Source organism: Gavialis gangeticus, unplaced genomic scaffold (genome assembly GCF_001723915.1).
Source record: "Gavialis gangeticus isolate Ggan-Ray unplaced genomic scaffold, GavGan_comp1, whole genome shotgun sequence".
In the NCBI taxonomy this organism is placed as follows: Eukaryota; Metazoa; Chordata; order Crocodylia; family Gavialidae; genus Gavialis; species Gavialis gangeticus.
The window spans coordinates 126,878,671-126,894,179 of NW_017729032.1; the positions used below are offsets into that span (position 1 = coordinate 126,878,671).

General features: G+C 38.4%; 1 protein-coding gene across 1 annotated transcript in view; it reads left to right on the forward strand.

The window, feature by feature from the left end:
- PCCA (propionyl-CoA carboxylase alpha subunit) overlaps positions 1-15,509 on the forward strand; it is a 569,837-nt gene that overhangs the window by 541,705 nt on the left and 12,623 nt on the right. Inside the window, exon 22 of the mRNA XM_019523836.1 lies at positions 7,363-7,503. Within this exon, the coding sequence (XP_019379381.1) occupies positions 7,363-7,503 (141 nt within the window). The remainder of the gene's footprint in view (positions 1-7,362; positions 7,504-15,509) is intronic.

Genomic DNA, 15,509 nt, shown 5'->3' on the forward strand with positions numbered 1-15,509 from the left:
CCCCCCCCCCCCCCCCCCCCAAAAACAAAACCTCATCCAAATCCTCACTAGCAAATAAAGGGCAAAAAATCAGTTGTTTCAGAAAAGGAAAAGATGGGGGGTGTCAGTGTCTTACTGTGTTTAATGAGTTGTAAGACATTAAAATATTGCAGCTAGACATAAAATGCTGCCTTTACCCTTGTAGGCAAAGTGGATTTGAACCCTGTGGTGTAGTGGGTTAGGGTTAGACTTGAACACTTGTGTACAAGCAGTTGATATTGTTTGAGTAGCAACTGAAAGCTTCTGTCTCTGTGTACAGCTTAAAGGTAACCCCCAGTATTGGCTGTACGGTGGATTGCTGCTGAAAGTTGGCATTTATCCATGTTTATCACGTGGTCCTTGAACTACCAACCTATCTCCCTACATTTAGAATAGGGAGATGACTGATTAGTTGGATATTGCCTGGTACCTGTTGGCATATATTTGTATTTCACTCATGACCACAATGTAAATTGAATCCTCGGTTGTACACATGTTCTATTACGCTTTTTAACAGTAAGCTTTTTAGGGCAAAAATCTGTCTCTGTGCATTGGTCTGGAAGTTGGGGTGCTTAAAGGGGAGTAGCGCCATCTCCAGCACCTAAGATGTCTTGCCCTGTAATAGTAAGAGAACAGATTGTGAGGTAGACAGACACATCTGCTTAGCAGACTTTGATGTCGCTCTTAAAGAAGCAGCATATATACCACAGACAGGAGGATTGCTGATTGAGAGCCTGAACGTGCCACCTACGTGGCCAGTCCTTTTGGGTTAGGATGCGTTGGATGCGTAGTAGTCCTTCCCTTTTGAAGTGCTATTTTTGCCATTGAGAGATTCCATTCTGTTGGGTGCACAACTTGTGGGAAGAATCTCCCAAGATTTCCTCCTATATCTCTGTATGCTAATATATACCAGTACACTGCTGCTGCTGCTACTACAGCTTGTGTCATACAGAGCCACTGTCCTTGTTGCCTAAATATGGGCTTTAACTAATCAGCAGCAACTTCAATTTTATTTTTTGTGATTTTATTTTGTGCAGTAGAAGGGTTTGTATTTCTGTTCTCCAGATGGTGCAGAAAAGCATATGCTTTAGATAGTTTGCAAGTGTTACTTATTAACTCAGGCCGCAAGAACCCAGTGCTGGGACCCTTGTTGAGGCATGCTCCCTCCCTTCCCCCTCCTCCTTTATTTTCCTTTTAGAGGCATGTGTTGAGCTTCCTTGCACACATTCATTATTTAGTTTCCTGTTTAGCTGAAATACTTTGTTTAAGATTCTGCTCCTAAATCCTGATGTAAAAATGAGTTTTTCCCCCCTCTGCACATCAGTACAGCACTGTTTTTCCCCCTGGAGTTTAAGAAAGGCTGCTTATGGGCAGGTTTCAAAAGAACCTCATCTCCATATGGTTTTACTCGATAATCCTTTATCCACCATCTTCAGCTCTCATTCCTTTGCTTTCTTGCCTGTGGCTACGTTTCTATCTCTGCATCAATTAGCACAGTGATTTATACAACAAGCAAGCAGTTTAGAGGTAATGGTACACAATTAACATCTCATTCCACCATAAAGGGTATGCTAAATACCCCAGTCACTGCTTTCTCTGCCTGGAATTGAAATAAGTGTTTGTCCTAATTCATATGCTATCTGATGTGAAGTGGGCCTGCTTTGTACTGCACTACACCATTAATCTAATTATAGATAGCTGCAAATGAAGTGCTGTCTGAGCACAGAGACTGAAGAAAATAGCGCTTTTGTCATTTAGCATGACTCTGTGAAGCAAGATCGCACTTTACATGGCAGTATGGCAAAATGGAAATCTGAATAATATTGCTGCCTGTTGCATCTCTTCTAATTACAACAGCATTGTAAACACAACTGGGCGCTGATATAAATAGAGCTGTAGATATGCTGTCATGTGGGTTGTAGGAGAAAATCCTCAGTGTGCTGTTGTATTAAATGATGCATCCTGATTGACAGCTACCTTGAGACTGCGCTGATGGAGTTGTCAAAGCATTATGCTAACAGGCTGCTCCAGTGACTGCAGATGTACAAAGCTCTGCGGCTCACACAGCTTTCTAGCTGCTATCTGTTCATTTCACCTTGTTCGTCTGGGTTGTAACTCCAAGAGAAGGACATCTACAAGCTTTAATTCTGTATGTTTTTTATTCTGACTGCTCAGCCTTAGCCTAAAGTGGAGGGAATGTATTTTGCATGGTTTTAGTCCTTGTTAGTTTTTTTCTAAAGTGTTAATTATGTATCACACAATGAATTGAAAGTGGGAAATGTGGTTGAATTACAATTCTAATTAAATTTTTGCTTCTGGAGTACGTGCTATACGATGGTGATTTTGTCCTCCTTTTTCTCCACCCCCCCCTTCCCTGTTGCTGTGGTTAAAGACTTGTGATTTTTGTGGCTATTCATTTTTCACCAAGTCATTTTGTAGCATGTTGAGTGTTTGCTCCTGCACTTGCCTAGGGCTGCCGTTGTTTATGTGGAGATGTTAATGTTAGTCCTCACTGCCACACTGTGGAAGTAAATCAGCTCCAGAACAGAGAACTCAGTCCCTGTGTTTCAAGAAATATTTTAAGTCTCTTTGTTGAGTGAGAAGTCCTTATCTCAAAAAGAAGATGATGATGGCAACCTGGAAGTAGTATGGAATGAATATGAGTTTTCCAGTTTAAATATCGTCATGAAAATATAAACAAGGTTATGATCACTACTTTGAAACGGACAGAGAATTAGTGAAAAAGACAGTGTGCTGATAGCAGTTCAACAAAGAAGCATTGCTTGCTACTGAGTCACATAAATACTGAATAACTATTACTGATGGGGCTGTGATGACCAAACTTCAGTTGACATCAGTTAAGTGACTTGAAACTGAGAAGGAGACAAATTAGAAATGTTAAAGGAAAATTACATCGCTGCAGTTAATACATTTTATTAATTCAGAAACTGTAAGTGTATTGACGGTACTTACGATGCATAGCAGAGTTTTTTTGGTGGATCCTGAGCGACATAGGATTTTTAGCATGTATTCCTACCACAGGAATGGCAGAGGCTTTGAAAACATAGCTAAACCTAATGTAAATCATACTATACATCCACATCTGGTCAGCAATCCACACAGCTTCATAACTTACATGTGTATATTGGTATGTTAGACCACTGTATGAAGGCTCCAGTGGAGTTTGAATATTGACAGCTCCCAAACAGATGGGTTTAAGGTATGTAGGGAAGATTGTATTTAATAAACAATGCAAAAAATAACAGGATGCAGCTTGAGCACCATGCTTAGGGCATATTATATTTTATCATACCTGGCAAGATACCTGTACAGTCAACAGATCTTCTCTTTAAGTGAAGAGGTCATTAATTTATGTTCTCAGCCATCTTTTAACGCCGGTTGGTTGCCTATTTTTCCCTTTTATTTGCTGTATACCCTGCCCAGGAGATTTTCATAATGTTGTTCTGTTTTGTTTAATTTTATTTTCTATGTATTGTCTTGTCTTTGCCATTTTCTCTTCTTTATCTTCTTATCCCTTCACATCTGCTATTACTACACCCTCTTCTCTTGTCACAGAGATTTAGTTTTGAGAAGTGGTTTTGCATTATATACAGTTGTAATATTCATTTACTGAGAGACCTAAGATAGTGTACTGTTACCCTAAGCAGGCTATTAACTGACATCCCCTTTCCCTATCATTATTTTTGCCCACTGATCGTGGACACACAACAGTCCCATGAAAAAGAAACACCTGTTTTCTACCTCACCAGATGCTGCATGGCTCCATTCAGGTACTTTTTTATTACTTTTACTTTGGCTGGCAGAATTAGACTCTGAAATCCTGCAGAGTTGAGCTCTGACCAGTGACAACTACTGATGAGCTCAAATCTTATCAGTGGCAGACTTCTTTGCTGCTAAAATTTACCCACAATCTATTTATGACTCCAGCAGATGTTTCTTCTGTTTTAGGCCAATGGAAACCTTATGGTCTCTGCTTGTAATGCTAACTTCTGTGACCTTCCTCACTTTATATTCCTGATTTCTCCTCCCCTTCTTCTCCCCGCCTTCCCCAATTCCTAACACTTTCCATAAGTAAGATCTGAAAACTCCAGATTTCAGGGTTGTCTGAGGTCTAGAAAGCAGAGGTGCAGTAGTAGTAATTACATGATGAGGGCACCTTGAATAGTCTCAACTTCTTTCTGTTTTAGAAGCATTGTTAACTACTTTAATTTTTCCAAAGGCCTTTGCTGTTCTTATCAAACTACACTTAGTATTTCCATTTAGGTCAGCTACTCGCTGCCACCCCCACTGTAACACTGTTTCTGGGAGCTAAGAAATAGCTTTACAAAAGAATGCTATGTGGGTATTTAGTCAGTCCAGTCAACAGTATAAATACATCAAAGATAATTTTAAAGAAGGAACCTTCTTTCTACTGCTTTGTCTTTTTATATGCCAAAAGGTCATTAGTGAGCCAACTGTGCCGAAAAAGCCTTTCCTAAAAAGTTTACTGTTGTTATTTTTTACTTTTTGATTACAATAACTCGCTTATCCCCCCAAAAGACTAAAGAACAATAAACAAATACAAAAGGGAAAAGAACAGCTCATCAATAACAAAGACCTACATTTGAAAGCTTTCAGTTTACTGACTCTTACATCTCATTCCAAGCAAAGCAGGCATCCTGCAGAGAAAGGAATCTAAAAGATATGAAATTTATAAAGATAGTAAAAACAGAGTGTTTGGTAGGGATATCATAACTTGATATGGAGACCTGAACTTTAAAGGACAACACAGTGGCAATACTTTTTTCCCCAGCTGCAAGTTGTGCTATAAATGAGGAATTAGTTTAAGTACTTGAACCTCGCTGATGTGTCGGAAACTGGATAATTCCATTCCTTCCTAGAAATCCAATTGTATTATTCTGGATTTGAAGTTTATATTTAGAGATTGGGCAGCGTAGGAAGGTAGGCCCATACATAGCTTAGAAAACTAAATAGAAGGTAGGCATGACCTTTTAAAACCTTATCCAAGTAATTTATTTTACCATACAGTAGTACCAGTCCAGAAAGCTAACTTTATTTTTGTTTTCTTCCAAGAGCTAGAATTTTTTTTATTATTTTCAAACTATGAGTACAAAGACAACACTAACCATGGATACTGAAACTGTGCAATTTGGTGTAATTATATTCCCCCCCATAGATTTAATGAAGGACTTTTAAGTACAATTTATCTTTGATAAATAGTCCCTCTGCACAGAATGTTTATTAGATTGACAGCAGAATGCACTCTGCAAGCTTTTTTTCCTTGCCACTTATGACTCAGACGAATTTTAATAGGAGCAAAAAGCTTTTATTTGCACAGTAATTTCACTTAAGGATCATATCCTTCAGAAACTGGCAGACACTTGTATGTCTTGATTGCAAAACATACACTCAAGAGTAAAGAAACATGCATAAGATGTTATTATTTGACCTGTCACATTGTCGCAATTCTACTTGCAGCTTATGTTATCAAATCTCCTCTAGGCACAATTCCCTCTTCCTTTACGCACACGCAGGCGTGCATACGCACACTCACATACACAATTTTATTTAAAAAAAAAAGAGATGGCAAGAAGCATACTGCATTAAATGTAGTCATTTGGGCGGAGAGGTAAATGGCTAACCTTACTTTGTTTTTGAAAATGTGAGCTCACCATGCTAATAATGACTGTAGGAGGCTTTGAGTTAATGCAGCTTTTGCATATAAAATGGTACTGGCTCATGTATGCTGCTGCATCAGTTATACCCCCAAAAAATATTTTGGTTTGAGTCCTGAAAGTTCTTGGGTGGTGGCTATAATTTCATTGGATACTATTTTATTACATTTAGGGATCTTATTTTGCTCAAGTAAATTGTACTCATCTTTCATAAATTTCACATAGTTCAGAGCCAAATGGTTACACTGTTCACTGCACGTTTCAAGTACCCAGGCAATATTCATGTAGGTTGATAACCCACTGTTGCATTGTTTAGTTTTATCTAAAGAAATCTACTTTTTAAAGCTTGCACTGTCGTACTTCACTACCTTTCAGTTATATTTTCTAAATATCCTGCCTTACCCTTGGCGAAAGCAAAAGTTGGACTTCCGTTACCCACACTGTAAGGAAATCTCTGTTGTTTTTCATGAAAATGAAAAGTAAGGAGATTCCCTCGAAAAAAAAAAAAAAAAAAAAAAGGATTAATTATTTCAGTAGAAAACATACTGTTGAAAATAAGCGGTTTTGTCTGTAGCTCATCAAAATGAAGATCAGAATTTTAAAAGCAGTTCACTCTAAAACACTTATTATTGAAAGCTTTGTTTAAATAATTGATGAAGTGCAATTCTGTTCTTTAACTCTAAATTTATGAGAGAGATTAAGTAGTTTCACACAGAGACCTGCTGCCATCTACTGGATTTCTATCTATAGTTTCATGTGCACTGAGACAGAAAAACTCTCATAATGTCAATGAATGATCTGTCAAAGTGTACAACCTTTTTTTAAAGAATTAAAGTAGAGGGGGAAGATAGATGTATCAGTGCATATGTTTACAAAAAGTTCATTTAAAAGGATGTCATGAGGTAGTTCAGGCTCCTCGTTTTTCATGGGAAGAAGGGAGGAGTTGAAGATTTTTTTTAAAACATAATAAATATTTATTTTTTTTCTGACAAAAATAGTTAAATATATTTCAATTTATTCAGACATTTCCCTGAACTGTCTGCAGCCTAAACATTGCAACATTCTGTGTGTAAGTGGGAACATAGAAGAAAAATGGCTTGATTGGTTTTCGGTGCAAAAGCTGAATGATGTGGAAAACGCAAATCCTGAATAAATAATAGTAAAATTAAGTTTAAAATTACTTCATTGTTAATAATCTGAAGAAGTTTCGGTGATACGGGGCCCAGTCTGATTGCATTTAGTTATAATGATGTGTATGTGGAATGTAAGTACTCCAGGATCACTTGGAATAGTATTTGGTAGGCTACAGGGGTATAAAACAAACTCAAAAACTTTTATTCTTGAACCTGAAATTTGAACTTGATTTTTAATTTGATACTGTCCTTTTAGTTACTTGGTATTGCCACTTTGGATTTGCTTGTATATTTCTTTTCTTTTTTATACCCAGGAAATGGAATTTTTGACAGCCATTCTAAACTTAGTATAGTTTAGACAACTCTGTGTAGTAGCATGGTATACAATACAAAAGCATGTCTGTAGTTGTCAAAAACAATGTATGATATTCTTTTAAATAAATAATATCAAAGTGTTCATCAGAGTTGCAGAGTTAAGTGGGCTAAAACATTTCTCCTACTGTTCTTTCCTTAAGTACAAATTAAGAATACTGACCCAGCTTGCTGCTGAGTTGAGTAAGTACATGCCAGAGAAAGTGGAGGAGGACACCACCAGCATTTTGAGATCACCGATGCCTGGAGCAGTGGTGGCTGTTTCTGTCAAGCCTGGTGACATGGTAAGAAATGCAGTCTGTCTATATATAGTTTTTATGATGTGTTCCACACGCAATTTTTCCCTTTTGTATAAAAGAAAGTGTGAGTCAGTCTTCTTTACCACACTTTCTTTTGAACATTGCCTCCAGAATAGAGTATCATTAAGTTATGGTCATTATTATATTGTTTGTGTGTTTTCTCTATTGAAGCTCTGTTCTTGGAAAATACATTTCAAATTACATTGGGGCTGGGGGGGAACTTCACACTTGCATAAGAGCCAAAACTCATCTCAAGAGTGTGTTGTTCTTTGGTAAGTTCCCTGCAAGAAGAAGCTTTTGGTTGTAGTAGAAATGTTGCTTGATATTCTGCCATGAAGCAGATAAGAAGTTCATAAACACAACCTTAATAATAAGAGGAAATAAGGTAGATGTGAATGGCTAGAGAAAGATTATTTACTTAAAAATAAAAAAGCAGGGTTGTCATTTTGTTTCATAGCAAGATTATGTGATTTAAACATCTCTTGAGGGCAGCGGTATAACCAAGGCTGGGTGACTGGAAGAGCTGCCCTGGCCACTGACCTAGGGGCCAAGGAGAAGTGGGGCAGGGAGGAGAACTGGTGCTGCCACAGCCACACAGGCTGCTTACAGATGTGGAAAAAACCCCTGTGCTTTACTTCCAGCTCAGCGCACCTCTGCACAAAGTGCAGTGCATGCCCAGAAGAGGCATTGCAGTAGTTTGACCTGGCTCACCCAACATCTGTATAGATTGGGCACTTCAGGGGCTTTCTGGTGTTTTTTTGGTGCTTTTATTTAATAACTGATTGAATGAACTATTAAATAAAAGCTATTAGGGGTGCTGGGTGAAACTAATGTGCTTCCTCTTCCAGTAAAGCACTGTTTTGGGGTTTTTTTTCAAGTTTATCTGTGGCCACAATCACACTGATGGCCAGAGATGACTATAAAAGTGCGTGGGACCTGGGGCAAATCAGCCTGTGCGGGGCCCATACACGGCAGCGGGGGGTGGGGAGCAAGTGGCTGGACATGAAGCTGACCTGGATCTGCAGGGATCCCCCAAAGCATGGGGCCTGAGGCAGCACCCCTTGCCCCCTCCTGATGGCATAGGCACCAGAAGTTGCCACAGCCTCTGTGTGTGGCAGCTGCCCCAAGCACTCAGCTGCCTCATTGTGCTGCTGTTGGAAGGGAAATTCCATGTTGTGCAAAAAACAAGCTCATGGGGCTTCCCTTACCCTGTTATGGCAAAAAATAAAATCTAAGGGGGAGAGGAGGAAGGGTAGGACCACATTACCGTTATCCTTGTTGCATCACAGCACTAAAACTGAAAATGTGTTACATTGAAGTGGCTTTCATCAGTACTCAGTGGACATGTCTGCATGTACACCATTACTGCACAGTAACTTATGTTGTTGCGCAGTAACTGAAAATTACTGTGCAGTATAGTCATACGTCTACATGTGCGTGCCAGTACTGTGCAGTAACTGTGGTGACTTACACCAACTTGGGAGTAAATTTGCTACCTGCATCATGCAGATTTGCTCCTGAGTTGGCATAAGTTGCCATAGTTACTGTCCTTGCATGATGCAGGTAGCAAATTTACTCCCAAGTAGTTCCTAGACAGTAAAGCATGTGTAGACGCCTCGTTGTACAGTAGCTCTGTTTGTGTGGACTGACTTGAGAGTAACTTTACTCCCAAATCGGTGCGCACACAGCATTAGTGTGCTGTAACGCCTACATGTGTAGACACCGGTCTAAAAACTGCTTACTGTGCAGTAAGTTACTGCACAGTAAATACATGTGTAGACACACCCAGTGTGGTGTGAACTCCAAGTACAGCACCAGCTATTGCTACTTTTAAGGGCAAAATGTCTGAATCTGATTGTACCTACACTGTGGAAGGTACCTACACACTGGAATTGCACTGACATAGGAAACTTTAGAATGATGCCTGCATTGCTTAATTCTCAAATACTGTTATTTTGAGACATTGCTGAAATAGTAAGTTGTAGTCTCTGAATTTATACTCCAGCATTTAAGCCTATTCTTCAGAGAGGGGCAGAGAAAAAACAATAAAAACATTAGCATTTCTCCTCCAAATAGAAGTGTGTTCTAAAGGCAATGGGCTGTGCCAGTGAAACTCTGTAGAGTGGTTGGTCTGTTTACACATTTCCACAATACTTCCTCTGTTTCAGGAAGCTGACTCTGTTCATGGAAGTAAAAGCTACAGATCTATGGATGTAAATACCTGGGACCTTGTCCCCACATGTTTATGTTCAAAATTAGTTATACGAGGAAACCAACCTAATTCTGGTTCAGCAACACTGCAAGAAAAACTCTATTGTGTCATGCAGCGAAAGAATGAATGTTTTCTGGCTAGTAAATGCTGCTTCTGGCAAAAATAGCATTTGAGCCATTTTATTTATGTTTGCACTTTAAAACATTGCTGTAATTGCTTAAATTTGAGCCCCGCTCAGCCTGATCTCTCTAATGCTAGCGTAAGCCTCAAGTGGTGGTAATGTTATGCTTGGGAGGAGCCCCATTGCTTCACATGCATGTGTAAGGTTAATCATGACTGGGGTGTCTGTGGGACCAGGACCTGGAACACTGAGATACTAATTTGTGAGCTATCCGAAAAGTTATTGATGTTGTGTTTGCTCACAGAAGGACAACATTAATGAACAGGTAACAAAACAGCTTCCAAAGAGCTACATGAATCTGGTTAGAAAAACTGCCTTACAACATATTCATCTTGTCTTAGGGAGTATGAAACATACTGCTTCTCCACAGGCAAGCAAGAGTTGCAAAGTGAATGAGGTACTGAGAAAGCATTTACTTTTTTGGAGAAAAACAATATTTTCAAGGCAATGACTCTGGGTCATTTTTTCCCTTGCATTTACACTTTTGATTGATTGTGTTAATGGAAGGGTTAAAAAAAATCAATTCTGCTAAATGTTTTTAAATATTTTTTTTACATTTGATTTGAATGTGTTGTGGTCTTGAAGGAATAAAAACATGAGGGAGTGAGGGCAGGGCCAGGGGATTACAAATAAATAAGTAAATCTCCAGGTACAAATCCACAAGTGGTGTAGTGCACTAGAGTATGAAGTCATGGGGGAAGGGAATTTTTTTCTCCTCCTCTCCTGCAGCTTTTTGCTGGAGGCAGTGAATGGCAAAATGTTTGAACAGCATAATCTATATTATGCTGACTGGAGCTTGTCAGTGCTTGTTTTATGGCTTTTAATTACAAAAACACATTTGTGTTATTGAAAAGGGCTTACCTTAATTTCTGCCTATGCGGGACTAGTTTAAAAAACTTTTAAAATAAAAGGGAATTAAGAGTCGGTAGCATCACCTGTCTGCACTTAATAAGTGGGGTGGTGTAGTATGATTCAGATTGCATATCTTGGCTGTCCATCAGAATTCAGTTTGCTCACTATAGCTGTCCAAGGGAGGATGGATAAGGAGCTGTAGCTCTCTGGTGAATAGAGACCCTATTGTCCCATTGCTTGAGTATAATCTTATTTCTTTAGTCAGCTTGAAAAACAAGGCATTTAAGTATTATTTTACATTGCCAACTGCAGTTACCAGTTAAAACTGTAATGGTGTGCGGAAACAAGGCACACACCTTCAGGTATTATGCTCCTATGAATACACTGCATTGGGATTAGCTCTTTCAATATATATTTTTTTCTATCTGTGAATGATGCTAAATACTGTTGGAAGCTAACATAATAAATTCTCTATAGTAATACTCTGCTCACAGAGAGAGCTTTTCAGAGACTAATAGTGTTGGGAACTAGACCACATTAGCTGTACTTCAGAGGTAACTTTGCAGTAAGAAAGAAACTTCTCGTGAGGGGGCACATCATCTTTGTTTGAGTGGCTGCATTAACAAATTGTGTCTGTTGTCAGCCATTTAGTTATGGGCCATTGTGCTTGGCCAGGTAAAGCATATGGTGTTTGTTAGTTGCTCTCTGTGTGTTCTTAGCCAAATGAGAAGCTAACTACAGTCTCTGCATTCATTTTCCTCACACTTTGTCGTTGTTTTTCGATCAAGTGTAATGTGCTCTCTTGGCTGCTGTTTATAGAAAAGCTCAGAGCTGCTGAAGCCTGATAGAAGGCTGTGTGAGGGTGCTCTGGCGAGCCGGATAAGCAGTTTGCAATTCACTTCTGCCAGAAAAGTAGTGGACATGCAAGAAATTAATTTTCTGTTGGCTACATGTCAGGCCTCAGCTTTTCAACACCACAATAGGGAAGCCTCGCTAAGAGGAGCAGAACTTCTACCACCACTGCTGTTCTTCGTTTTATAGTTGCACTGCACTTTCCTTACCATTTTTTCCACGTTATTGAAGGGATGTCACTTAATTATTGCTGGGAAGGGTTGGCTTTAACTCATCTCATCAAAGTAATATGAACAACACAATTAGCCTGAATTTGAATACTGTCTGAATGCAAAAGAGGGCACCTGATTTGGAAAAAAAGACTAAATTTAGCCTCAATTTTCAAATCATATATCCTATAATATTACTGTCTGTTTGTAGTAAACCACATGTATTCCAATGTTCTTTAAATGCAGTTGTTGTATAGAGGTATATAGTATGATGAAACTATGGTTAAGAGGTCCTTGGAGTAGTCCAGATTCAGGACATGATCAATGTTAAGGGAAGGGGAAGTGAAGCACACAGTGAGAATCAGTATCATGGGACAGATCCTGCACCCACGTGCTGCTTCAGAGGCAGCACAGATGAATCCCAAGCACTGATTGCATGCAATGCCATCTTAATAAACTACAATTAAAATGCTGCTGTCATGATTTTATCATGTATCAAGCACTAAAAATACCCCCCTGATTTGAAGTCATTCTGACTGCACAATCATTCTGCATTAATCACAGAGAACAACATAAATGCAGGTCCTACTCACCATTTGTGTGTCTCCTATCCCATTTTGACCTTTCTGTGTATAAAATATTATTGACTGAAACCCACAGAATATGGGAGGCAAAAGATACTAATGGTTCCATAGGCAGGGCTTAAGTTGTCAGCTTATGGTTAAAAACATCTGCCAGGGTGTTCCCTAGATGGGCTCTTTGTAACTATTCTGAGATGTTCATGGCAACAGCATAGATTATCAAGTTCTCTATGGACCCACAAAATTATTAATATTTTTACTTCTTCAGTTTTGCATGTGTCTGATATGCAAATTAATAAGTACCTTTTTCAATACATTCAGAACCATCATAATTAGAGAATGTTATCACAGATCAAACTGTTTTTTTTTAAATAGCACTTTTACTTCACGATTATGCCCTGACTTTCAGAGGGAAGCCATAGTTTATAAATGCTAAATCTTTCTCCAGTCTAGGAGAGGCCTGTCCCTTGAGATTGCATAATGCAGGCTTTTCCTATCAGAATATTAATATATGATGGGATTCAGCAAACTAATGACTTGACTAATTTCAGAATTAAGATAAAATCCTGTGATTGTTTAAAACGGTTGAAGTGACAGGCATTGGGTAAGTTATTTTTTTTTCAGACTCCTTAATGCTGTTAGGCTAGAACTAGATGGAGAATTTTTCATTTTCTATTGAATTACAATCTTCTTATAGTTAAATTGTTATAGGCGTATCTTTTCAAATTCTGCCCCTTCCCACTTTTTTTATTGTAACCGTGTAACTTTCAAAAGCACAGAAAAGGTTCTGATTGGATTGTCAACATGTCTAGTTGGCCGTAACTTGAAAATATTCACAAGTGAAAAACAAAACCTGCCCAATTCTGAGCCCTCCACACAGTTTGTAAAATAAGAGATTTTTTTAATGTTACCTGTTGCTTTTCACCAATTTACTTGTAGTTTCAAACTCCATTTGCCAGTCTGCCCCCAAAATCTAATAAGGGAGGTGTTTCTCTTTGTTATTTTCTGTCCATAATAATTATTAGACCAGCTGGGATATATGAAGCGTGGAGAAAATAATCACAAGGGAAGGAAGAAGAAACAGGATTAGTTAGTTAAATTCTGGCTTTGCAAATATATTTGTTATAGAGATTAATGAGGTGATTTAATAGATAAAAAATACTCCCCAAAGCGCACACATTATCTGCTGCAAGTGGAGTGAATGAACAAAGGTGTTCCCCTATTTAAAAGTGGTGTTTTTCCCGTGTTCTTTTTGGATTTTCTATATTCTCTGATGGGTTTGTGTGCTTTATTTTTCTGTAAGATAGAGGTTGCAGACTTGTTTGAACATGAAGGGGAATCTCATTTATCCTTTATGATTCAGCATATAACAATATAGCTTATTTGAGTTTTAGCAGTAAACAGAAGATAAAATTAGTTTCATAATCTCAGAAAACAAAATACCCCAATAACAAAAGCACTCAGACATTTCCACAATTCTCACTCCACAAGTCTGAAAGCAATATTTATGTTCACTGGCTTTATATAGTAATATATATTAAGTATGTCACCTTTTGAATTACCATTGTGTTCTGGTGATATTTATGTTATAGTATAACACTATAGTCTTCTGTAGAGATAACTTTGATTTAATAGATTTTATTTCTATTTCTCTATGTAAGTACATAGATGTAGATTTGTGTCAGAGCAGGATTTAAGAAAGGGGAAGTTTGATTGTAACAGTAAGAAACAAATGGTAATTAATAATAGAATTTCTTACTAGTGAGGAATGGATGATGTCATTTAAAAATGTGGATTTATTGTTATTTTGTTTCTAAATGACGCACAACGTTCTGCAGATTCATAAGGGTTTTCAATGATCACTGATAAATCAAAATACTCCTAAAACAGAACCTGTCCTTTGGTTTAGTCTCTTAAATCCATGTATGTGTGTAACCTAATTCCTGCCAGAAAACTGTGCTGCACATCAGCTTCCTCAAAGGTTTGCTCTTGATCATTTCAGAAATTCCCCACTAGTGGTCTGGATAAGTGGGGGTGCAGAGACCGGTGCTATTGTTAGTAGAGGGACATCAAGTGGTCTTGGGTTAATCAGAGGTCAGGAAATCTGGGAAGTGCTATACCTACATTTATTCTTTAAAGTAGAATGGCTTTAAAAGTTTAATAAGCATCTGTCGAGTGCTGTTAATTGCCGATAATGATATTTTCAGCTGTATAGCTACTATTTCAAATTAATTTGGAAGAAGGGGAAACCCCCACCAATGATTTTACTCAGATTTTGACCATGTCAAGGAATTTCTATGGCTGCTCATCCAATTCCTCCTGATTTGTTTTCTAGGTTGGTGCTGGCTGCCACAATGCCAACAAGTCATAGAGAGAGAGCATCAAGGAAGGGCAGTGAAACCAAAGTGGATTAATTCAAATAAAAACATAGATTAAGAAAAGTAACACGGAGTATTATTTTCCAACTCCCTTTGCCTACCTTAGTGCCTAAAATGAACACGGGTCTCTCATGTTTGTAACGGTTTTGAAAAAGTATATGCAATACTTTTATGACCTCAAGATACCTTGGCTGTTGATTTAATACTGCAGTCTCCCATTGTCCCTCCCTGCCATACATAAATGTGTGAGGGTGAAAGGGTCAAAATAATGGAAATTTTGAGGGATGTTTATCAGCCTCTGTCTCAGGCTCAGAATGGAAGCATCATTAACATCAGAATCTAACTGCGCTTTTAACCAAATCAGAGACGCTTACTGCTTGGGGCTGTGCCTGCGCTTTTCTGCAGATCTACAGGCTTTAAAAATGCATTGCATTGGGAGCACCTGTATTCTAAAGATAATGGCCTCAAAAATGTAATTCAAGGATTTTCACTTTTGTAGACGAATCAGCAGGGTTGATATTGATCCATCTTTTTAGGGAGCAACAGTGCACCAGAAGGTGATACTGTAGAGGGCCTTGTAAGCCCTTGGAGCCTTCTGTCTAATTTGGCAGAAAAACACAGAATGTAGGACAACAAAAGAATGATCCTCTTCCATAAGAAATCTTCCTGCCACCCACCCCCTCTTCCAAAAAAAAAAAAAAAAAAGGTTTTAGTTTTTTCAGCCCC